The sequence below is a fragment of the Tachypleus tridentatus genome, chromosome 2, assembly GCF_004210375.1.
Source record: "Tachypleus tridentatus isolate NWPU-2018 chromosome 2, ASM421037v1, whole genome shotgun sequence".
NCBI classification, from domain to species: domain Eukaryota; kingdom Metazoa; phylum Arthropoda; class Merostomata; order Xiphosura; family Limulidae; genus Tachypleus; species Tachypleus tridentatus.
The window spans coordinates 72,504,352-72,531,236 of record NC_134826.1 but is presented as its reverse complement, the minus strand read 5'-3'; the positions used below and the strand labels follow the sequence as shown (position 1 = coordinate 72,531,236).

General features: G+C 32.6%; 1 protein-coding gene across 10 annotated transcripts in view; it reads left to right on the top strand.

The window, feature by feature from the left end:
• The window catches only part of LOC143244216 (uncharacterized), a 45,550-nt gene extending 19,001 nt beyond the window's left edge, over positions 1–26,549 (top strand). For all 10 annotated transcript variants that reach the window (XM_076488474.1, XM_076488471.1, XM_076488470.1 and 7 more), the window contains 13 exons: positions 7,609–7,730; positions 8,386–8,477; positions 12,614–12,796; positions 13,507–13,826; positions 14,123–14,278; positions 16,322–16,371; positions 18,247–18,510; positions 19,339–19,570; positions 20,736–20,920; positions 22,211–22,322; positions 23,322–23,933; positions 24,485–24,550; positions 26,195–26,549. In XM_076488474.1, coding sequence (XP_076344589.1) covers positions 7,609–7,730; positions 8,386–8,477; positions 12,614–12,796; positions 13,507–13,826; positions 14,123–14,278; positions 16,322–16,371; positions 18,247–18,510; positions 19,339–19,570; positions 20,736–20,920; positions 22,211–22,322; positions 23,322–23,933; positions 24,485–24,537 — 2,381 coding nt within the window. In that variant the 3' untranslated portion in view covers positions 24,538–24,550; positions 26,195–26,549. The remainder of the gene's footprint in view (positions 1–7,608; positions 7,731–8,385; positions 8,478–12,613; positions 12,797–13,506; positions 13,827–14,122; positions 14,279–16,321; positions 16,372–18,246; positions 18,511–19,338; positions 19,571–20,735; positions 20,921–22,210; positions 22,323–23,321; positions 23,934–24,484; positions 24,551–26,194) is intronic.
• The last annotated feature ends 336 nt before the right edge of the window (positions 26,550–26,885 follow it).

Genomic DNA, 26,885 nt, shown 5'->3' with positions numbered 1-26,885 from the left:
TGAAGAAGAAATGTCCATCTATCAAGTTCCTCTAATAGAAAATATTATTAATTTCTTGAAATGGATATTCTGCATTCTTATACTTCACATCTATTTGTCTTTTGAACAAACCATGGCTTCTGAAACCTTTGTTGTACTTAGCATTGTTTCTCATATACTAAAGGAAATGTACTTATTTAATTTCCGTACTTAATTTTTCTTTGCATTCCTCACTGATGGCTCAGCTAATGAGAACAAGCAAAATGTTATAGTGCTTTTCTACTTAAGTCGGAGAATATTTGTATTTGGAGAATGTGTCCCAAGTACACCTTCTGTTTAATAATGTTGTGAAATCACTTGCATATTTTTGGAACTTGGAGCTAAATCTGTGATCACCATGGTGTCAGAAGGCACTTATTAGTAGCAGTTGTTTGTGGATAAGAATTACAGCCCAGAATTTGATTTCATTGTGTGAAAAATTGTTCATACCATTACTGCAGTGTTTCTCATTTCTTTGGCAACCAGCATAATGTTGGCAATGTCCTGTATATGTTAATGTGAGTGAATCTAGTGGAAATGTTATAAACAGTAGCAGCTGTTTAAGTTTGAATACTAGAGATGTTGATTAAAAATACGGCAAGTAAATGTATAAACGTATAATCAACATTGTTTTTTAAACTTGTTTTCATTGTAAGTGAATAATACCACTTCCAAATGGCTACTTTTCTTGGAATTAAAACTTTAAAATTCAGTTAGTCTTACAGAATTAATTAATGGTACTGAGATTTTGTTTAAAAAAAGTTAGTAAAGATATTGTCACAACTAAATAACAGATTGTTATTCAGATATAACCTTTCATTATTTTGAACTTTATTATGGTCTTATAGTATCAAGAAATTAACATTTGTTCCAGAAAAAGCATTTAGATTGTCAGAAATCACTTAATTTGGTTACTTGTATTTGATAAAGACAAACAAATAAATAATATTGTGTTAAAATAATTTATAATGTTGTTTCACTATGACAATAAAAACTAAATTTCACACAGTTAGGGTCTACTTAAATTCCATGGGATTTTTAAACACATTTTCCAAGTAAATTGTCTTTGGTTTCACAACTTTGTTGATTACAGGAGATCCTTTCACTTGGAAAATATTTTATATGATTTCTTGAGTGAGTTTATTTTGCAGGGCATATACACAGTTATTTAATATGTTAAAATATCTGTAATTTTACACTCAGTAACATACTTCCATCATTGTTGTTTCCAGTTCCTCTGATTGGCTTCCCCTTGGTGTGGATTACTGTATGTGGTGAGGGGACCTCCCATGGAAAGTTCTGTTCTTTCAGTTTACCTCCTCTGGAATCTAAATATCCACCCACATGTTTGCCGTGTTTGGCAACCTGTGAAGGGGAGAAGAGGATCCTGGTGGTTGAGGGGTACCAACCCTAACACACAACTTTGGCTTTGATTTCCTGTAGATGGGTGGTCTAAGGATGGTGCTCCCTTGGGTCAGTTAGGCTAGGGTCAACCAAGTACTAGTGTTGGATGTTCTCAACAGATGTTGTGGACATTGTATCTGATGCTGGTGTTTGGGTATAGTGCTCATGAAATCCTGGCATTGCTGCAGTGTCTATGTTTGACATTGTAGTGCATCCCCTCGTAGGGCTTCATGGTGGGTGAGGTCAGTGGGCACCGAAATTTCCTTTTTTTTTGTTATGGATCCTCCAAATACAAACTTAAATAAAATAGTGAAAAAACAGTTCATAGGTAAACGACCACATTTTGAAGATTCTGACCAGCAATCTTCAACATCTGTAACACATATTGTACCTCATTTTCTTATCCTACATTCTCTTTCAGACAAACGTTTAGGTCAGATGTCTTCCTTTTTCATTCAGAAGGGACTAGAGGGACTTGCTGGCTCTTCAAAGTCAGTGAAGAAGCTTTGATCTGGTGAAATATTGGTGGACACATCCACATCTCAACACAGTAAACTCCTTGCATTCAAAGGCAATTGGGGATATACCTATGGAGGTTACTCCTCACACTACTCTGAATTCATCACGAGGAGGTATTGTTGAGAGGGATTTGAAGAACATCCCCGAGTCAGATATTCTCGCTGGTTTCTCCACTCAAGGAGTTTCTGCAGTGAGGCGTATCTCCACTCGCAAAGATGGAATTACGATACCAAACAGCATCCTTGTTCTGACATTTACATTACCACATCCACCTACCACCATCAAGGCAGGTTATCTTATTTGCAGGCTACAACCATACATTCTAAAACCTCTCCCAATGTTTTCAGTGTCAGCGGTTTGGTCACTCAAAGACGTCATGTTGTGGTTCCTTGACATGTGCTCATTGCAGTGGCAAGGACCTATGAGTGTGAAACAGACCCTCATTGCATCAATTGCAATGGCTCTTACCCCTCCTACTTTCATTCTTGCCATAAATGGTTGGAAGAAAAAGAGGTGCAACATTTGAAGACTATTCATGACATTACTTACCTTGAGGCCTAAAAGTTGCTGTCCATCACTTCATCTTCAACATATGCTGCTGCACTTCATTCCAGAACTACAGGTGGAGTGCAGACAGATCTCTCTGTACCTCCAAAAGAATCATTCTCAAACCAAATGAAACATCTTTTGACCTCCATGGTTAAAAAAGTTGATAAATCGATTTCAACATCCATCTCTATCCTTTACATACATTCCAACAAATCCTAAGATCCACATCCCTTGGTTCCGGGTACAGGGATTTCCTCGGATATGTCTTCTTCTCCCATCCCAAGATGCAAAACGATCATTAATTCACATCCTCAGTCACTGGAATCCCCTTCCAATAGCAAAGACCTGCCTCGTCGACCCAGGGCAGGATTCATGAAGGTCAATAGACCTCCCTCAAATAAGGACAGTAAGGAAAACAGACATGGTCGTAAACAGAAGGGTTCACCACCCAGTTCGCCTACACATAAATAAAAATGTCCACCTTGATACAATGGAGCTGTCGAGGCTTACGTTCTAATCTGGATGACATCAAAACACTGATTGCTTCCTACCATCCTGTACGTCTTTTCTTACAGGAAACATTTCTGAAACCTGCCGATACAGTCACCTTTCAGCGGTTTTCTTTGTATAGAAATGACAGGCTGTGTGATGGACGAATGTATGGAGGGGTGGCACTGTTGGTTGATCAGCATGTGCCTACCCTCTCTTTGTCACTTAACACACCCTTGGAGGCCGTAGCCATCCGTGTTTCCTTGGATCATGCCGTCACTGTTTGTTCTCTCTACCTATCGTCAGAGAGACATGATCAATTACACCGTCTCCATTTTTAATCCTGGGGGACTTAAATGGACATCATCTACTGTGGGAAAGTGTTGATATTGATGGGAAGGGTCGCTCTGTAGAGTGTATGCTTTCTGATCACAACCTTTCTCTTTTCAATACTGGTTCTTCTACTTATTTCTATGCACCTAGTCAGTCCTTTACTGCTCTTGATTTCTCAATTTGCTCCCCTTCATTATTTTCCCATTTTTCATGGAGGGTTGACAGTAATCCACGAGGCAGTGATCATTTTCCTATGATTTTGAGAGATGCCACCCGGAAGCTGAATCACGCAAACTGGCCCTCTTTCATTGCTCTCTCAGAACTTGATCCTGCCATCGTCTGTAAGCCATCAATAGACGACTGTGCGGCAGCAGCAACTAACTGTATTATACAAGTAGCTGCTTGATGTATTCCTAAAACCTCGACATGTTTTCCACTATATCCTCATCCATAGTGAAATCCTGCCTGCCACATGCCACGGAAGGCTCAAAAATGGGCCTAGAATGTTTTCTATAGATATCCCACACTCTCGAACCACATCGCTTTCCGGCAGGCCTGTGAATATGCTCGGTGGGTAAGACGTTAAAGCCAGAAGGAATCTAGGATTAAGTTCACAACTAGCATATTTTCTACCACCAGTTCCAAAGTCATGTTGGACAAGATTTGAAGGTCAGTGGGCAATATAATTCTGTCCCCCTCTCAATCTTGCTTTCTGATGGCCAGTAAGTAGCTGATACCCAGAGCATTGTCGATACTCTAGGTGAAAGATTTGCCAGGTATCTAGCACTTCTGCGTCTTCCTCCACCTTCTTAGCCATCAAGACTCAGACAGAGCAATCACCTCTTTCCTTTTGGAGTGATTATCTCTATGACTATAATCTTCCCTTTACACTGGTGGAACTCAGACTGGCACTTTATCGGTCTGGCAGTATATTGGTCGGACCTGATAATGTACTCTGTGATATGCTGAGTCATCTATCTCATACTTCTCTTGCTATTATTCTGATTGTTTTTAACCTGGTTAAAAGGAGGAGAATCTTTTTCCTTATTCCTGGCACCAGGCAATTGTCCTACCTTTATCTAAGCCTAGGAATGATCCCAAGATTCCTTCAAACTACCGTCCAATTGCTTGGACGAGCTGCAAGACCTAAGAGAGGATGGTTTATGCTCATCTTGTTTGGTTCCTTGAATCAAACAACGTCCTCTTGCCCACCAAATGTGCGTTCCAACGACAGTGCTCCACCATGGACAACATGATTTGACTTGAAACGTCAATCAGAGAAGCCTTTCTCAAATGACAACATCTTGTATCAATATTCTTTGACATTGAGAAAGCTTATGATACAACATGGAGGTATGGCATTTTGCAATACCTCCATATATATCAGCTACATGACCATTTGCCCATTTTTATTAAATAATTGTTCATGGACAAGAGATTCTAAGTTCGTGTGGGGTAGACACTTTCCCATTCTTTTTTTTTCTACAGGAACTTGGAGACCCTCAAGGCTGTGTTTTGAGTGTCACACATTTCAGTATAAAAATTAATAGCATCACTGAACAACTCCCTCTCACTATCACAAACAGGCTCCATGTCGACAACTTTCACATCTCATGTCAGTCGTTGAACATGAGGTATATTTAACGGCAACAACAGACTGCCCTCAATCATTTACTGAAGTGGACCACAGCAAACGGTCTTAACTTCTCTCTCTCCAAATCCATTTGCATGCACTTTTGCCACCAATAGGGTATTCATTCTGATCCTGAACTCTGTATCATTGAAGTTGTGTTGCCTGTGGTCTTTGAGACTAAATTCTTGGGGCTTATCTTAAACGGTAAGTTGAACTTTCTACCACACGTCAAGCAGCTATGGGTCAAATGTACAAGAGCACTGAACATCCTCCGTGTCCTCTCTTCCACCACTTGGGGAATGGGTCCATGTTCTGTACTAAAGATATATTGTGCTCTTATTAAATCGAAACTCGACTCTGCACCACTGGTCTATGGCTCTGCCAGATCCTCAGCCTTAAAGATCCTGGATCCCATTCATCACCAAAGACTTTGGCTGTGCACTTAGGCTTTCTGCACTTCTCCAATTCAGAGCTTATACATAGTCTCATGAACCTTCTTTGGACTTCAGCTGTTTGCAACTGTCTTTACTGTGCTTCAAAACTTTGTTCCTTACTAAAGCATCCCACCTGGGTTGTGTTTTCCTTCCTTGGTGGGTCATACTTTGCCATTGCTCCTTTTGGCCTTTGTATCCAGGCACAATTGGATGAATTGGGTCTGTCCTTGGATAACATTGCTGTATCCACTGGTCAGCCCATTTCACCATGGCTTTTTACAGTCCACAAATGTGACCTATCTTTGAGTCATTTGAGAAAAGCAAACACTCCCAGTTGGAAATACTGTCTGCTATTTGCTGAACATCTTTTGAACCATCTTTCCATTCCTGTTTATACAGATGGTTCAGAATCAGATGATTCTGTGGGCTCTTCCATGGTTTGCCGTGATTCGGTTGTTGCACACAGAATCCCTTCAATAACTTTTGTGTTCACTGCTGAACTGTATTCCATTTCTCTTGCACTAGATCACATAGAAGCTAAACAGTACTCAAACTGCACTATTTATTCTGACTCAGTTTTATACTGGCCCCGAAATCACTTCACGTTAGTTCACACCCTGTTTTCACCGATATTCAAAACCTAGTGGCCCATTTCTCTTTAACATTTACTTCTATCCAGTTTTTCTGGATACTGGGCCATGTTGGTATTTCGGGAACGAGCTTGCTGACACTGCAGCTAAATTGATCTGCTCTGGCACTACCAACGCCATGCCTGTTTCATACATAAACTCTGGTCCTGTATTCAAGGCTCGGCTCCATGCCAGCCGGCAGTCAGCTTACAGTGAGCAACGTGAAAACAAATTTTTCCAAATAAGATCTTCTGTTAGGATTTGGCTGTCTTGTTTCTGTTAGGATTGGAAAGAGGAAGTTGTTCTAACTAGACTGTGCATTGGTCACAGTTTTCTAACTTTTTTTTTTTTTTTTTATCTGGAACTGATACACCAGTGTGTAGTCTGTGTAACACTCAGGTCTAAATAAGCCACATTTTACTTTCTTGCTATTGTTATGACTCTCAATGACAGCACCATTTTAAACATGTTGTGTCCCAAGGTATGTCCATTATGTTATACAGTGTTATTGGTGATGGTAATGCTGTCCACCTTGGTAATGTTTTTAGTTTTTTAAAGGTCATTAATCTTTTTAATGCCATTTCAGCTTTTAATTTATACATTAGACCTTTTTAATGTGATTGCCTTTTAAGAATCAAAGTCCATCTAGTTCAATTTGAAACTAGAAAATGGCTATAACGTTAACACAAAACCAAGGACTGGAAAGGCGAACTTCAGGTGACTAACACTGCTGTTTGAACAACTTGTTAGTCATCCTGGTGAGTTATTATTACAATTTTGTTACAAGTCTTTTATTACTTTACTTTTTGAAAATGGTCATAATGTCAAATAACTCAGAATAAGGACTGATAAGGCCAACTTCAGGTGACTGATGGTGGTTTTTGTACTTACCTGTTAGTCTTCCTGGCAAGTTATGATAATTACAGTTATGCTGCAGAAAGTTCTTTACAAGTTGTATTACTGTAGTTTTTCTCTTACCATTGTAGACGAGATGTAAACGTTGGTTTAGGTTATTTGTTTTTTTTTAACTTTGTTTTGTTTTACCTTAATTTCCTTTCATGAATTTTACTAAATTTACTTTAATTTTAACTGGATGTTTGGCGTAGATAGCGTAGCTGCTTTGTGCCATAAAACACTAAATCAACTAACAAATATAATTGGTTTATATTGATAAGGTTAGATGTCATTAGAATTGCATTTCATATCTATTTGTAATCAGAGATGTATACCAAATTCTAGAGAGAAAGAAAAAAATCTATGATATTTTTGATGCTATATGTAATAAATTCTCTTCACGTATTGTTATATCATGCATAATGTTTGTCATTCTTTGATGCCACCAGATCAGGTAAGTAAAATCTAATTAGACTTCATTAGATTGTAATTTTTTATTATGAACATAAATATTTAACACAGGATGTTTTTGTTACCATTAATGTAAAAATATTTATGTTTTGGACAATTTTAGCTGAATTCACTCAGAACAAGGAAATAGTTTGTTTGAATATCCTTTAATAAATATTTTCTGTCTTTCTTAATAATCATGGAGAGAAGAAAATATAACTACAATGTAATTGTAAAATGTTTCTTTTTTCTAAAGGTTTCACAGACTGTTCAATAATTAAATTTAGTGGCCAGGTTTTGGAGAGAGAGCTTAAACCATGGGAAGGACCACCAGAAGTGACTGATGGAACAGGCTCTCTAGAATCAAATGAAGAGACCGTACGTAAAGAACATTATTATGTGCAGAGGTGGTTAGTTGGATTAACTGACCCCTCATGACCAAGAAACTAGCTATAAGAACTTTACCTGTTCAGAGAATTCACTTTCTACATCTTGCTATAACTAAAAACAACCATAGAGTACTTAAACATGTTAAATGAAAACAATTCTCAGAAAATTATTGTATGAATCATTAGAAATACTTTTAAGAACATACTATTAAAATTATTAGATGTAATTTAAAAATATGATATCTGTATAATTGATTTATAAGTCTATACATTAAAATTTTCTACTTCTAATGTAAGTTAGTTAGGAAATGTGTGTCACATAATTAATTACAAATTACATGTATGAGATGGATATTCAAGAGCATTTCTCAGTTTCTCCCAGATTATTTTGTATGCACACATCATTTGATAACTTGTAGGTTTAAAGTTATGCAGTTTTGAGACTTAACCTTACTTTACAATATTCCCATATTTTAACTTGTTTTGTAGGTAAGTTTTTTTTAATGATTAACAGTGAAGGTCCGAGAGTCTTGGATAATAAAGAATAAATTATGTTTTTTCCAAGTTTTTCTTGGTACATCTTACAAGACATTCATTGAAGCATATATCTTGCAATCTTTGTAATATTTTATTTTTCTTCTCAGAAAAATGGATGGAATCCTAATGAAATGTTTAAAACAAATGCTGAAAAGTATGGAGTGACTTCAACGTATGATAGCACGCTACAAGGTTACACGTAAGTTTGTTTGGATGGTTGTGTTGAAGGTTGCATATCATAAAATAGATTTTCAACTAAATGTAAATATCTAACTTATAAATAAGAGAAAATAACATCGAAGTGCTAAATATGGGTTATTGTGCACATTACAATAAAGTATTGAGTTTGTTTTCTGAATAAATTAATATAAAAACACTTATATGAATCCTCAATCTGTTTATGTTGCCATTTGCCATTGGTTTAGAAACTTGTAATTTAAAACTTATTCTGTTACTGTTTATTCTTGGTTTAGAAACTTGTCATTTAAAACTTATTCTGTTACTGTTTATTCTTGGTTTAGAAACTTGTCATTTAAAACTTATTCTGTTACTGTTTATTCTTGGTTTAGAAACTTGTCATTTAAAACTTATTCTGTTACTGTTTATTCTTGGTTTAGAAACTTGTCATTTAAAACTTATTCTGTTACTGTTTATTCTTGGTTTAGAAACTTGTCATTTAAAACTTATTCTGTTACTGTTTATTCTTGGTTTAGAAACTTGTCATTTAAAACTTATTCTGTTACTGTTTACTGTTGGTTTAGAAACTTGTCATTTAAAACTTATTCTGTTACTGTTTACTGTTGGTTTAGAAACTTGTCATTTAAAACTTATTCTGTTACTGTTTATTCTTGGTTTAGAAACTTGTCATTTAAAACTTATTCTGTTACTGTTTATTCTTGGTTTAGAAACTTGTCATTTAAAACTTATTCTGTTACTGTTTACTGTTGGTTTAGAAACTTGTCATTTAAAACTTATTCTGTTACTGTTTATTCTTGGTTTAGAAACTTGTCATTTAAAACTTATTCTGTTACTGTTTATTCTTGGTTTAGAAACTTGTCACTTAAAACTTATTCTGTTACTGTTTATTCGTGGTTTAGAAACTTGTCATTTAAAACTTATTCTGTTACTGTTTATTCTTGGTTTAGAAACTTGTCATTTAAAACTTATTCTGTTACTGTTTATTCTTGGTTTAGAAACTTGTCATTTAAAACTTATTCTGTTACTGTTTATTCTTGGTTTAGAAACTTGTCACTTAAAACTTATTCTGTTACTGTTTATTCGTGGTTTAGAAACTTGTCATTTAAAACTTATTCTGTTACTGTTTATTCGTGGTTTAGAAACTTGTCATTTAAAACTTATTCTGTTACTGTTTACTGTTGGTTTAGAAACTTGTCATTTAAAACTTATTCTGTTACTGTTTATTCTTGGTTTAGAAACTTGTCATTTAAAACTTATTCTGTTACTGTTTATTCTTGGTTTAGAAACTTGTCATTTAAAACTTATTCTGTTACTGTTTACTGTTGGTTTAGAAACTTGTCATTTAAAACTTATTCTGTTACTGTTTATTCTTGGTTTAGAAACTTGTCATTTAAAACTTATTCTGTTACTGTTTATTCGTGGTTTAGAAACTTGTCATTTAAAACTTATTCTGTTACTGTTTATTCGTGGTTTAGAAACTTGTCATTTAAAACTTATTCTGTTACTGTTTACTGTTGGTTTAGAAACTTGTCATTTAAAACTTATTCTGTTACTGTTTATTCTTGGTTTAGAAACTTGTCATTTAAAACTTATTCTGTTACTGTTTACTGTTGGTTTAGAAACTTGTCATTTAAAACTTATTCTGTTACTGTTTATTCTTGGTTTAGAAACTTGTCATTTAAAACTTATTCTGTTACTGTTTATTCGTGGTTTAGAAACTTGTCATTTAAAACTTATTCTGTTACTGTTTATTCTTGGTTTAGAAACTTGTCATTTAAAACTTATTCTGTTACTGTTTATTCTTGGTTTAGAAACTTGTCATTTAAAACTTATTCTGTTACTGTTTATTCTTGGTTTAGAAACTTGTCACTTAAAACTTATTCTGTTACTGTTTATTCGTGGTTTAGAAACTTGTCATTTAAAACTTATTCTGTTACTGTTTATTCGTGGTTTAGAAACTTGTCATTTAAAACTTATTCTGTTACTGTTTACTGTTGGTTTAGAAACTTGTCATTTAAAACTTATTCTGTTACTGTTTATTCTTGGTTTAGAAACTTGTCATTTAAAACTTATTCTGTTACTGTTTATTCTTGGTTTAGAAACTTGTCATTTAAAACTTATTCTGTTACTGTTTATTCTTGGTTTAGAAACTTGTCATTTAAAACTTATTCTGTTACTGTTTACTGTTGGTTTAGAAACTTGTCATTTAAAACTTATTCTGTTACTGTTTATTCTTGGTTTAGAAACTTGTCATTTAAAACTTATTCTGTTACTGTTTACTGTTGGTTTAGAAACTTGTCATTTAAAACTTATTCTGTTACTGTTTATTCTTGGTTTAGAAACTTGTCATTTAAAACTTATTCTGTTACTGTTTACTGTTGGTTTAGAAACTTGTCATTTAAAACTTATTCTGTTACTGTTTACTGTTGGTTTAGAAACTTGTCATTTAAAACTTATTCTGTTACTGTTTATTCTTGGTTTAGAAACTTGTCATTTAAAACTTATTCTGTTACTGTTTATTCTTGGTTTAGAACTTGTCATTTAAAACTTATTCTGTTACTGTTTATTCTTGGTTTAGAAACTTGTCATTTAAACTTATTCTGTTACTGTTTACTGTTGGTTTAGAAACTTGTCATTTAAAACTTATTCTGTTACTGTTTATTCTTGGTTTAGAAACTTGTCATTTAAAACTTATTCTGTTACTGTTTACCGTTGGTTTAGAAACTTGTCATTTAAAACTTATTCTGTTACTGTTTATTCTTGGTTTAGAAACTTGTCATTTAAAACTTATTCTGTTACTGTTTATTCTTGGTTTAGAAACTTGTCATTTAAAACTTATTCTGTTACTGTTTATTCTTGGTTTAGAAACTTGTCATTTAAAACTTATTCTGTTACTGTTTACTGTTGGTTTAGAAACTTGTCATTTAAAACTTATTCTGTTACTGTTTATTCTTGGTTTAGAAACTTGTCATTTAAAACTTATTCTGTTACTGTTTATTCTTGGTTTAGAAACTTGTCATTTAAAACTTATTCTGTTACTGTTTATTCTTGGTTTAGAAACTTGTCATTTAAAACTTATTCTGTTACTGTTTACTGTTGGTTTAGAAACTTGTCATTTAAAACTTATTCTGTTACTGTTTATTCGTGGTTTATAAACTTGTCATTTAAAACTTATTCTGTTACTGTTTATTCTTGGTTTATAAACTTGTCATTTAAAACTTATTCTGTTACTGTTTATTCTTGGTTTATAAACTTGTCATTTAAAACTTATTCTGTTACTGTTTATTCTTGGTTTAGAAACTTGTCATTTAAAACTTATTCTGTTACTGTTTATTCTTGGTTTAGAAACTTGTCATTTAAAGCTTATTCTGTTACTGTTTACTGTTGATTTAGAAACTTGTCATTTAAAGCTTATTCTGTTACTGTTTACTGTTGGTTTAGAAACTTGTCACTTAAAACTTATTATGTTGTTACTGTTTACTATTAGTTCAGAAACTTGTCATTTAAAACTTATTGTTTTGTTACTATTTACTAGCTTGTATAATTTGTACCAGCAGCTTAAATTTCTTTTAAGCATTAAAGAAAATATTTAGCTCAGGTTATAAAAGCTGTTTTATTAGTATTTTTCTCTTATATTGCATGAGGAGTAAAAATTTCTAAAGTATGGTTTTTGATAAAATTTCTAGAGAACCAAAGTTTTTCACCACTCATTTGTAGTTTGGTATTTAAAATATGTCTGTACCTGTAGAGTGGGTGTTTGTCTTACCACACAGTTTTAATTATCTGTTATAATGTCTCTAAATTTTAGTACATGGTAAGTGTTTTTTTGTTTTTTTTTCAACATGTTAAGTAATCTGTATAACAAATTGCTTGATAATGAGTCTTGTACTATTGTTTAATTGTTGAATGTTGTTTTTATTTTAGTTTTATTATCCATAATTACACTATGTTTCTGTCATTCCTCTTTGTAGTTATGTTGGGTTTTTTTTCTTGACAACTTAACCTTGTCACAATAAACTCCTTAATAATCCTAAATTGTTTAGGACACAGTGATAGCTATTAATTTTCTTGTTTAAGGTTAGTGTATGTTTTCTATTGGTATGACAATAGATTTTGATTATCATTTACTCTTAAAAGTGTACCTTTAGAACGAAAGAACACAGAAGAATATAAGAAGCAAGAAGCCAAAGCTGTTAAAATAGCCCTAGAAATAGAAAATAATCAACAGCATCATACAAGAACAGCTCTAGAAAATGGTGATGAAGAAGAAAGATATAGTTCAGTAATAAGGCCTACAGAAAACATACATAATTGTACCAAGTATGCCCTTTAATATTCTTTATTCTCTGTTATGTCTTGTAAGAGAAATAAAAGTTTTGAATATTATTTTAAAATGTTTTGCAACAGCACTGTATATTTGTATCACAGTATAATGCGAAATCAACTCTTATAAGGCTTAAACATGAACGTTGAAGCTGTCAGCAGTGTGTCTGTTTTGTGGAAGTCTTAGAGGGCAATACAAAATGTTTTCACCATTGTGATTAAACTTCTTATAACTATTTGAAGTAGGTTCTATGGATATTATGACAAACTGTTAAAATATGATTGTTTTTACACATTTTTGGAAGGTTAATAACCTCCCAGCTAACTGTTTTGACAAAAACCAGAGAAATAAAAATGTTGCTTAGAAAGACACTCGCAGTAAGGTGGGGTTCAGGAATATTGTGATGGTGTGTAACATTTATATCATGTCGTACTTCTAATAGAACTGAATCTTTTGTATGAACTGGTTATTAAATGCGAGGTCATTAATGTGGAGGTCAAATGGTTATATATTAATTTGATTGGTGTTTTTTTTTCTGCTTGTAAAACATTAAAACTTCTTGTTTCAGTTGTAATAAATCACAGGAAATGCTATATGTAATAACAGGAGTGGTTTGATATGAAGGAAACTGATTTAATTATAATTTGTAAGTATGTTGTTTTATGATACATGAAGCATGAGTGGTGAGAAATGTTTGATCCTACAGTAGATATGTTCCCCCTCAAAGAAGAAGAAATATCCCAGGAGGTAAACCGGCAAGAAATGTTACTCAGCAAAACTTCTCAAAATCAACACACCATGGTGGTACACCTGTGTATTCTCACAATAACAGCAGATTTATAGCTTCTATATCAAGTCCTGCAGTTCCAACTGTTGTCCCCCTTAACCATGACTACAACAAGCCTCCCTTAACTTCCCAGACTCCAGTTATTCCAGCTCAGCAACGACCAACATCTCCTCATCATGTAGCTCGTTCTCAGGAACCTAAAAAAATAAGAGTAAATGGGAATGAAGTGTCCCAACTGAGTAAGTTGTTTTGATTGTTTTTTGGTTTATTTGTAATTATTTATTTTATTTAGTTCTTTTATAGACAAGTTTGTTAAATGACTCTCATATTTCAGCTGCTTTCTTTATTATTGTTTAAACACATCCAGAATAACTGTAAACATACTTTAACCCTTTCTGGACTGGAGGGGGGTCACTTTTATTTCTTGGTTTGTTGAAAATTACTTAAATTTTATAAGATGCAAGTTACAATTACTGAGTTGCATCTGGATTTGTATGGTGCGTTTAATAGAAATTTATGTCTTATGTTTGTGAAGAGTGTAGAACAGAGGACTCGGATGTTCTGACAGGAAACACACCAACTGCTAGTTACAACTCTGTTAATTCAATCACAGTATCTCAGTCTGTCACTTCGACAACAAAACCTTGTGAAAAGAAAAAAGACTTGGAGAAAAATGGAGGAACTCAAAAGGGTAAAGCTAACTATTATTACCATTTCTCCATTTGTTAGTTAGTAATGACTGTTGTGCTACCCTGAAGTATTCAGTTTTTGTAAAATGTTCCTTAATGTCCTTTTTAAAGAAGTGATTTATGAAGTTAAAAACAACTTGTCACGAGTTTTCCTTCCTTTTTTAAAGTTTTAACTCAAAATTGAAAAATGATTCATTGGTTTAAGGTTATGTATATTTGTTTTATCATTTGCATCTAGTTCACTCAATATTGTATTAAATAAACTTTTTTTCACTTTTGGCTTTATAAATTATCAAAATGTTTTACAAATGATTTTTATGTAATTGTTTCTCCACTTGTAAAGTTTCATATGTGGTTTCTAATTCAGGAGTTTTCAGCTCCTTTACACTATTGTTATTAACACCATGATAATTATCATTGTGAATGATACATCACTCCTAATTTTTCCATTACCTTTCTACAAGATATGAGATATCAAAGTCTTTCCAAGACTTGTTGTTAAGTATAAATTTATATAATCATAGCATGGATATTTTATGAGACGCATGCTTGTTGTTATTATATTTTTGTAAGTAAACAAAAGTATCATAATAAATCAGTACATTTTTAATTTATTCTTTTCTGCCATGAAATTTGAAACTAATCTGAAAGCTTTCTTTTATTTATTCACAAAAATATTTAAATTATGAAAGACAGAAAATGTAACTTAATGTAAGATAGTGTATGTGAAATAGAGTAATTGCTGAAAGAGTTCCCTGAATAGCATACACCCAGTGAAACAATAGAAAAACAACTATTGCTTTGTTTAGAAGTTATTCATTTTGTTATACAATCAGTATATGTTTAACATCTTGAAGAAGTTTGGGAAAGGTAGCTTCTTGATTCGTGTAGTTTACTTTGTATCCATACCAAACAGTCTGTGACTAGCTAGTTTTCTTAAAAACTTGTAGGCCTTGCATGGCTAGGTGGTTAGGGTGCTTGACTAGCTATCTGAGTGTCTCAGGTTTGATTTTCCCATCCCACTAAACATACTTACCCTTCCAATAATGGAGACATTATAACATGGTGGTTAATTCCCACTATTTGTTAATAAATGAGCCACCCAAGAGTTGGTGGTGGGTGGTATGACTAGCTGCCTTCACTCTTGTCTTACACTGCTAAATTGTGAACAGGTAGCACTTGAGTAGCTTTGCTCGAAATTCAAAATAGACAAACTAAGATAGTGTAACACTGAGTACTTCTACAAAAGACCAGGCTGGAATCATCCTGTGTCAGAATTAATATTCAGTCTGAATCTTGTTATACTGATATTTTTATACATGCTCTGTAACATTTCTCTTCAATCAGATATCTTATGAAAAACTTCTTTTGAGCCAGATGTTTATTGATAGGTAGTGTGTCCATCATAAGCTTTCAGAAAATACAATTTTAATTTTTACTGTTAAAAAAGATATAAAAAGTATTTTTTACACACCACATGAATCCTTTTGTCAAAAATATTTAGTAATATCAATTCTTGGTCATCCACTGTTGACCTATATTTTTTGAATGACTTATGTTGAAGTTTGAATTATTTCTTTCTTTTATCATCACTGTTTGGTAGCAATGTTATTTTATTTTGTACCTGAAGGCTAAAGACATTTGTTAGGTGAAAGAGTCAGTCTAGTGACTTTCTGTTATTAGTAATTTTTATTCTCTTCAATCAAGTGTTTTATGATAGTAGCAATTTATTATGAAAGACATAATGACACACCAGTGTGATTAACCTTGGTCTCCATTACTTATTGTGCTGTCTATGAGTTTTTTACACTAACAATTGCAGTGTATATAAAAATTTATTCTTTTGTTACGTATACTGTAGTTGATTAGATAGAAATACTGAGATATAGTCGTAATAAACATTTGCTTGATGGTAACTGACAAAAGGCCATGTTCAAAATGTTAAAGTTTTATTGACACAAAATAAATGAAGTACTAAAATTCAGACTTTTGTGGAACTGATTTAACTTTGTCTTTTATCATGATTTTGTTGTTTTTTTTCACAGGTCGAGATGAACAATTAGCAGAACTTAAAAGGTTTAGTTCCAATTTTAGGGTAAGTTTTTAGCTGTTCAGTTTTGGTTGTATTAAAGTACAAATGTTTTTCTTTTTACACTAGTTTTTTACTGCATTAGCATTTAAGAGTTAAATCATTGAATAAAAGTTGTAATATTAGTAAGTCATGATTTTAAATGCTCTTTATAAAACAGTGTATTTATATTAATATTAAGAATATCAGTAATTGTGATGGTGTAAAGGGTTGTGTGTTGTTGTAAGCTTGCCATGAAGTCTTACTACTTGTAATGTTTTAAACATATCATTAGATCATTTACTTGCAATTTTATTCTAACAAGTTTAACCATAGACTTAATATATGAGATGTTAGTGTGGTATCCACTTTGCTATTGAGGTTACCATTAAATAATGTTTGGTCTTAGTTCATATAAGCTATAAGTTCAGTTGTAATTATAAAGACTTCTGGAAGTTCTACCCTGTTAGACTGCTGTTCTTTTGTTACAGTAATACATACCTAAATGAGTCTTAAAAGGAGAGTCTATCTGTGTGTCCATCTTAATGAGTTCTGAAAATCAAGATTGTTGAATATGAAATGTATCTTGAAATTTACCTGTTTGATTGGTGAATTTCTCATGTTAGACTTGTGTTGTTGTTTTTCAATAGAACAGACAAGAATTAAATGAACTTTGTGTGTGTGTTTGACTACAAACATATTTCTCTACTTTTATGTGGCATATGAAATATAGGGTTTGTTCAATGTTACATTGGCTGAGATCTGCCCAGTAAAGAATATAATAAAAAAAAAAATATGCAGTCTCAGTTAAGTACTAAAATTGTAATAAATTCAATAAAAAAACTGATACCTGAAGAGAAAAGGCACAAATTGCAGAAATGTTTACAGTCTTTATCATGAAGAAAGAGTTGATATTACTCGGTAGATAGACCAAGTAATATATCACTGACGACAGAGGAAGAAAACCACTTGGCAGAACCTATGTTTTATGTAACAACCTTTAACATAGTGCAGCTTAATTTTATACCTATAACTCTACTACAGTCAAGTGTGTGGAGTGAGCATATTGTGACTTGAACTTTGGACCTTCCAATCAACAGTTTGATACACTGACCACTGGGCCACACTTAAATTATGTACTGGCATGCACTCTGATATTAATGATTTCTACTTTTTTTTTTAATCTTAATTTTATTATATACATAATTAATTGATGGAGATATGACTATACTTTAAGATAGAGTTTATTGAAAGCTTTTTTTCTACATGATTAACCACAACCATAAACTTTGTATTTGATTTATGGTAAAAATTATTAGGAAAATTTAAATATTGTGCTATGTACAAATATGCAAGTCTGGAAAGTAGTGGAGGGAATGTTTTTGTAAAGATTGTGACCACCTTTGTTAAGTCAGTTTATGTTTTATTTTCAGTAAATAAGCAAGTTATAAAGTGCAAACTATGGTCACACTTAATTTTTGTTGTTGTTACATTTATAGATGATATCCCAGTGTCCAGTGTATTTTTAAGTACACACAAAAAACATGCATTTTTTAGTGTTTCATTACTTATGTGAAACTGGTAGACAGTGGTAGGTTTGAAATGGAATAATATTTATGTAGTAGTGCTGTTATATATGTTAAGTCATTATTAATGGTTTAAAAAAGAGATTGTATTCAGTCTTTTTTGATGACAAAATGTGGTCATGGTATAAGTCTTGAAGTTGCACCTGGAACTCAAAGTGACCTGTAATATCAGAACTAAAGCAATATAAAGACTAAAGCTATTATATTGATTCTTTGTTTTAAAATAATGTTCGTTTAATCTTGTAGGATTTTTCAAAATTAATACAGTGGTGATATGTGGTGCACTGGGTCATTTGTTTTTTAATTTCTAATTTAGCTTCTGGAAGAACAGCCTAAGGAACAGAGAATACAATACAGAGAATCTGCCAAAGAGAGAACTCAGGCAGTAGCTGCAGTCCCGGAACCCAGAAACGTAATAAAAGAGGTCAATGGGAAGGAAATGAAAAAAGCAAAAGAAACAACAACGACATCAGCTGAACCAGCAACACGTTCTTTATCAGATGCTGTGTTAGAGAAAACTCGGTTTAGCCCTAATTCTAAAGATTTTACTCTCAACCCTAATGCAAAGTCTTTCACACCAGTAAGTGTTTTATGTTTATCATCGTAAGCCTTTGTATGATAGTTATGGATTTCTGATGTGATAGTTGAATATGTGAATGTTTTAGAAAACTGAAAAAGAAACTTGAAGGCTTTGTATGTTAAAAAGATTGTGTAGGCAATCTTGCACGATTCTCTATGGTGTTCTCGGTATATGTACTAGCAGTTAATATGAAGCTTTGGAATCTTTTGTATATGTTCATTAATTTTAATAAGTTTGGACCTACTATCCTGGGTCATTGTTTCTGTGTGAAGTTGACTATTATTATTGTTTTTATGCTTGGAGTACGATGCAAAGCAGGGCATCATCGTTTACCTCTGTATGTTATTTCCTCCATCCCAATTTTGTGGACAGAATATCTCAAGATTGGATGGATGGATTTTTACCAAACATATATAACGTACTATATATAAAGTTCTAGAAATGATTAACTTGTAAAAGTCATTGTATCATTAAAAAATCCAACCCTTTTTTTGTGAACGTAATATATGAATGAATGATTTTTGACTAAACTTTACAAGTACTACATTAAGTACTGAGAACCTAAATATACAGTATACCATTAATGGGGCATGGACGTTTCTCAAACACAACTTGCAGTTTTTGGTTAAGAGGGTCTTAAGAGTTTATGATCTGTTACAGATCTTAGTTAGAAAAACAATATTTTAGATGGTGATTAAAACCACCATGCAATTATTGTACATGCAAGGATTTGTATTTAAAGGGAAGGATACAACAAGATGTAGAAAACAAAAGAAACATTTCAGTTTTGTCATCATCTGTGTTTCATATAATTCTTGTTATTTGTAGCGAACACCACTGTCAGCAGCCACCTCTCCAGCCCCCACCACTGTTCAGCATAATGGAATGCAAACACACAGTCCTGTGGCGGCACTACCCCCACATTCTGTGGTACCAGTCATGGCTCAGCCTCCAATACACATGAAACCTCAATATTTAATTCCATCTCCAGGCAGTATATCAGTTACTCCTCCATGCCTACCAACAGCAGGAGCACACCAAGCTCCAAAGTTTAGAAAGCGTAAGTGTATTATAGGTTTGATGTTGTTTTTGTCATTTTTAGAAAGACCTATTAACTATTCTTTAAGGTGATAAGTGAGGCTATCAAAGAAATTAGTTCTCTCAATTAGGAACAGAAGATACCTATTGTATTTAGTTTTTATACTATGTGTACTGTGTAACTCTTAAAATATCGTGTCTTTCATTTATGTGAGTGGAAGAAAATTTGTGGTTTTAAAAACACTTCGAACCGAAATGAGAGAAATGAGTAAAGTGCCATGTTTGGATTTAATGAGAGAAATGAGTAAAGTGCTCTGTTTGGATTTGTTTTCATGGATAACTTAGGTATGTTTTCTTTCATGTTAGTGTATATTTGTTTGAAATTGTGATTTTTATGAAGGAAACAGAAGTTTAAGTTAAACAAGGGACATCATAGAGTGATGATAAAAAAATAGAAAATAGGCAAGTTGGAACAAAAACAAATGTTACATTAAACAGACAAGGGAAGATTTAGAATTATGTAACTATTACTTTTTAAAATTAAGAAATCAAAAAATATTAAAACTTGATTTTAAAACTATGTTTTGATGCTAAATTTATTTGTGTAAATTGATATTAAGGTAGTTTGCTAAATTCAAAGGTTATGCAGTTTTACCTACTTCTATTAAGAGATTAATGGATTGAGCACAAAACTAATGTGGCTTAGTAATACAGGTTCAATAGCCAGTTACAAATAGCAAACCAGATGTATCATGTTCTACATCAGTGCTTAGTGTACATCTACTTTATAAATTTTAGCTATTAATGACAGATAAAGTAACAGATAAACTTTTACTGTTATTTTATTCTGTTTTAAAAAATCTACAGAAAAGCATCAGTGGTGTTGACTAGCTATCTTCTCTTTAGTCTATTACTGTTAAATTAGGGATGGTTAGTTCAGATAGTCCTTGTGTACCTTTGTTCAAAATTAACAACAAACGAACAGAAACCAAACAACAGAAAGTCTTTTTTCTTAATAATTCCTTAAGTTTCTCATACTCTGACCACATATTTCAAACAATGACTAACAGTTCATTATATAACACATTTTCACTTTTGTTGTTTGCTATTCTTATGTTTCTACTGTTGTGTTTGAATAGTTAGGTTTAAGAAAATGGAACCTAAAAGGTTACTGTTATTTAATTAAGCTTTTCCAGTGACGGTGCAGCTGCGACCCGAGTTTTCACCATCTGTTCAAGTTGCTGCAGCCACGGGTCAACCTATTCTAGCCCCTGCAGGTATTGCAAGTCCCCCACAGCTTACCATGCCTTATTCCTCTCCAGGGATGGTTGCAGGAGGAGGACCACCACAACCAGGCATCCCTTATGCTCCGGTAAATTACTGTTTTATTAACTGAGAGACATGAGATACAACTTATTCAGATAAGTTTGATTGATATTTTGATATGAGGTAGAACACTGGCACACTTCAATAATTGAGATTGTGTAATGCTTAGATTACCTTATAACATCACGTTCATGTTGTTTGATGAAAATCTGTAAGTAATACATTACGATAAAAAACCAATAGTTCTTGAAACCAAAACAAAGAAGGGAAGTATTATATTAAAATTAAAAGTTAACTGGTGGATGAAATCTGAGAAAATGTGTAATTGATTATGAATCTTCAAAATGTTGACATAATTTTTAGTAATATTTACATATATCTTCTGTGAACATTTTTTTATTTAGCTTTGAACATGAGTGCTTGTGTTGTGTGCTGAAAGATAATTATACTGGTTTATCAAGTTAAAATTAGGAATAACAAGTGTATATATTTCTTGTGCAGCTTTTCACAAGTAGTCAAGACAAACAAACCAAATAATGAAATAAATTCAGAGCATGAAACATGAAATTCTACTAATATTCATGTCCATCAGTGAAAGAGTACTGGAAACTTACAGACTTATGATGCTAAAATTCATGGTTTGATCCTTGGTGGAGGATACAGCAGATAACCCAGTATGGCTTTGCTATAAATAAATAACTAATGTACACTATAGTTTAAAGCATTCCATCGTTTTTACACTTTTTCATTCTGTTCTTAAAATCTACATATGTAAAACTAATTTGAAGAGAAATTAAAACCAAAGAGTGTAATGGTTCCTTGTGCCAAACCTTTTAACTTTGAAATTAATTTAACTTACACTTTACAACGTTTTATGATTGTATATTTAACAAAAAACAGATTGAGCCATATTTTATTGCAGTATTGAAAACAAACTAACTGTATTACTTTTTTTTATTAATACTATTTCATGCCTTTTAAATATGGTTAACATTTTGGTTATTATTATCACAAATCTGAACTGTTTAATCTCTACCTCCCCTTGATGTTTCATGGAAACTTCATGATGGGAAAATGCTCTGATAGACTTAATAGGTAAACAAGTCAGTTTTTGATATCTTACTTGTTATGGTAACCTGTAATAGAGAGAGAGAGCTTTACCTGTAGTGATAGAGAGAGCTTTACTTCTGGTGACAATCCAGTCATTTGAAATCAAATCAGTATAAATAATAAAACTGAGTATGTCAGTTTGGAGTTTGTTGTTTAAGATAAATGTTATTTTTCAATTGTAAAGTGTTTACCTATATTTAGCAACATTTTTTTTCTTGTTTTTTAGATCTATTCTGTTTTCGGCCCTCGTATGGTATCTTCTCAACCAGTTGGAATGGCTCCCACGTCCCACACAATATCATATGCTGAATATCAACAAATGACTGGACATCTTTTCAGTAAGTACTTTTTAATAGAAAGATGGTATAATCATAAATGCTTGTTATGTTAATTACATAATATTCTTTTTAAATTTGTTATTGTACTTTACATATGTTAACTGTTTTGATATCATTTCTGTTGATTATCAACTATTAGTCTGAATTACACTTTCAAAATAACTACATACCACATTTTGATATTTTATTTCAGATCTATATATATATAATAGTAATATCTGTTGTATGTTAATGAAACTACTTTACTTGGTCCATATGAGGGGGGGGATATATACACATTTTCAGTTTTCTATTTTGTAGTTTCTATGTGGATTTTTACTACTACTTTTCGTCCTTGTAGATAGACCTTTTGCACATTTGGTATTGAACCTCATTGGGTTCATAAGAAGGTCCATACAAATTTTCAGTTTTGTTGTTCTTATTGGCATCTTTGCATATTTTTTAACAGTACTTTGCTCTTGTTGATGGATATTCACCATATTTGACGTTGAGGTTTATTAGATCCGTGCAGAGATACATGAAAATTGGTGATTTCATGCTTTGTGTGTTACAGTTTTGTATATGGGGTATTGCATTTTTTACAATTGATCTAAAAGGAAAGCAACTTTTCATATCATAAAATAACCTTCATTAATAATGAATTTAAATAACTTTCCTCCAGGAGGTAGGTATTCCAGCTGGTAAATAATTTTAAAGAGTTTGCATATGAAACTCCATACAAAAATATAAAAGAATTTAGTATTGTAGCTAAACATATAAAGCTGATGAAAGTTTCTAAGATTCTCATATCTTTAAGCATGTACACTACGTGTGCTGTTACAGTATTTTAAAGAAGGTTTTGAGTTTGTGTACAAGTAGCTTTATTTACCAGGAAAATGTATTGTTGTCCATCAACAGGACACAGTCCTCTTCTGTAGATGGTACATAATTAATGTTTGGTACGTTTTTCAGTTGTTTATCAAATAATGTTTCTTTACAGAGGTTAATTCTGTGTTTCAGTGTCTCCACATATGGGAACAGCTATGGGTCCTAGTCCTCATGGAGTTCCTCTAAATCCTGTACAAAACATGATACCTCAGCCTTCATCTGGACCCCATTCAGCCCCTTCAACACCACAATCTCAGACCCCTGGCACTCCTCTTCACATTCCTTCTCCAGTACACCAGCCACCCCTTGCTGGAACTCATGTTACACCATCTCAGACTCCAACAGGCCACCCAGGTCCTACACATACACCACAACCTGTGATTTATAGCCACATGTTACCTCAGCCTTCCATACAACCTAGAACACACAACCATGCTACATCTCAAGGACCACATACAAACCAAAACCACCCACCCCCTAATCATTCTAGTTTCTCAGGTACCCCTCATCCACAGCCTATGATATTTATGCCCCATAACTTTCACACTCCTCATCATCCTATGGCATCCCCAGGACCTCTTGCAATCCATGGACATCCAATCCATAGACATAATCCAAGAACTCATGTTGGGACACCTACACATGTATTTTCACACATGCCATTGACTGTTTTTCCAACTGGTGGCAATATAGGACCTTCCTCTAATCAAATGGTCAGTGCTTCTGTTATTGGACATCCACAAGGTAGGCAATTAACCATTTGCACATAATTCAGTTTTAGATTTCAAAATTAAAAACTTTCACAGATTGCACTTGTATGCAAGTATATGATTGACATGTTTACATTTTTATCTGGTTGGTGAAAATATCATATACTCTTATAAGTGTATGATTTTAAGATTATTTATTTTGATCTTTCAAGCAGTTTATCTGTAAATGTAATATGTCATTACTGCATTCTGGTTTTCACTAGTTAGACCATTCACAACATATGGGAGAAGTATGTGAGAACTGTACATTTTTGAATGAAATGTGTTGGTTATCCAGATTGTAATTGTTTTAAGGTTTCATCAACCAGTTGATTAAAGAAACTGAATCATTATTTAGGTGTTAGACTTTTGATTTATTTAACATTTTTCATTGTTTAACTGTGTCATACATTTTTAACCACAGATTTATAGTTCTTGAACTTAGCTTAATATGGAATAGAAATTGTTGTGAAGAGAAAATTATATTAATAAAGTTAAAAGTCTTCAAAAGACAAGTTTGTTTGCTTTTTTTTTCATATATATAAGGATCCAACCAGGGACACCATACTCCAGGACCAGCCTATCTACATAGCCACTAGTAGTCAAAGTAAGGTAGGTAGGAGGTAAAGGTATAAGAAATGTCCAGTAAATGTATGTAATGTTAATTTATATTTCGTTTGGTGCATTGCTGTATTCACCTTCCGTAATTAAGCTTTACATCACACACAATGAAATATCTGGTAACAGAAATAAAGGATACAAACAGACTACACTTTTTAAACAAAACAAACATGAATTCATGTTGAGTTGTGATAAGGGAACTATAAAAAGCTAATTTAACTTTGTACTTGGTATGTTCTTCAAGGCTTATGCTATCTATGTTTTACAACAAGGTTAAGACAGTTAATCTCCTCATTTGGAAAATATAGTTCTCAATAGTATGGAAAATTAATTCTTTTTCATTTCCAGCTTTTTGTCACTTCAAAAGTAAGTAGTTTGAATTATAAGTTAGTCTGACTTCAGACTAAATTCAGATGTTTATTGTGTGTGGAATTTATCTGACATTTAATGTACCTAAACTATTCAGCATACCAAGATATTACAATTAATATTGGTTTAGTATTATGGTTAAGGATTGGACAAGTAGTAGTTTTTGTTGGATCTCTGACTCTTCATATTTTATTGGATTAAGATTATAATCATGGCCATACATGTTGAAAATATGCTGAGATACCACTTCATTATAATAGTTTTAAAACTAGTTATTTTCTCCTTGTTTTTGTTTTTAATTTAATAAGGATATGCATATGTTTAATTCCTCATGAGTAAGTAGCCTTTGCACGTCCTTTAAGGAAATTTGGAATATGGTGACATGAGACAGTGCTGAGATTTGTTTGGATTGTGCTTGTTGTTAATGCCACTAATATAAAAACCTGTGACAACACAGTGGGTGAAAGTGATGTTTGACCAAACTACATAACAACTGTCTGTATTATAATACTGTGTCAATGAAACTTTGAGATAATTCATTGATACAAGTGCTTGCAAAATTGTTATTGAATGACTTAACTGAGTAGAGCAACACTCATTTGAATTTTATATATATATATTGTGTGTGTGTGAATTCTATGAACTAACTTGAAGAATGTACTAAGTAAACATTTTATAAATTGTGGAAAGCTCTAGACTTAATGCTTAATGTTAGTGACATTGTATATATTAGCAAATAAAGTTGTAACACGGTGAATGGTTTCACAGATGACTTTAAACTATCGTAGTGTTTGGTCACTCCATCCAAAAGAATAGAAACTACACTACTGCTGTAAATATGAAATGTTGTCTACAGATGTCTAAAAACGGTAATAAACAGTGGAAGAGGAAATGGGGTGCAGGTGTCATTCACACACCCCTCTTTAATTTGCCTCATACAACTCTGATATAGACTTTATATTCTGGAAAAAAAACAAAACGAAACTCTTCTTTGTTCAGACAAAGATAAACATATAAGACAATGTAATTGTAATACTAAACAAATAGCAAATATTGAAATCAATGATCACATGCAATCAAGCTTGGTCTTGATCATCAGGTCATGAACAAAAATCAATCATATTTTATTCTTGGTTAGATAAACAGTACAATCTCTGATTTTATAAAACATTTATGCATTTCTGGTGTATTTGTGTATTCCTTTTGTAGATCTAGATAATTGTTAAAGTTTTTAAAGCTGTTAAAAATGTTTTATTTTTATTTCAGGTGCCATTGTTAAAGAAAATACCTTGTCCATTACTACGGAAAGAAACAATGTCCTCTTCTGAATGAAAAGTGTAACCAACACTATTTGCAATTTAAAGTTATTTCAAGTAGTATAATCATATGTAATGCAATGAAGACCTAAGAACAGCTAGAAATAAACAAGTTAAGCACAGAGAAATGTGCTTAATTAATTATGTGACGTCTCTGGAAGATTAACTGTCATGCTGACTCATTTTATTTAAATAAAACTGAAAATGTACATTATAAACTTTAGAGAATTAAAAGAATAGTTGACCCTTCTGGGGAATTCATGATGTAGCAAACTTTTAGAGAAATAAAATTATCTCCACACAAATTGGGTTGATGAACTCTTAAATAATGTGATAATATTGTGTATTGTGGTGTTATCAAATTATAATAATGCTGTTATGATTAACCAATAACAGCTTCTCTACAATATTTTGTAAAGAGATTGTTTTATTTTCTTATAAGTAAGAAGTGAGTGACAAATAGACAATAATTTATGATGGTATCATAACAACCTGAAAATTGTTATATTAAAATAAACCTTAAATTGAAACTAACTCGACCCTCTATCAATACATGTTGCAACTTTTTTAATGAATAAAATATTCACGAAGCATAACACTTGACTTTAAAATTATAGTACTAAAATTAATCTCAATATTAA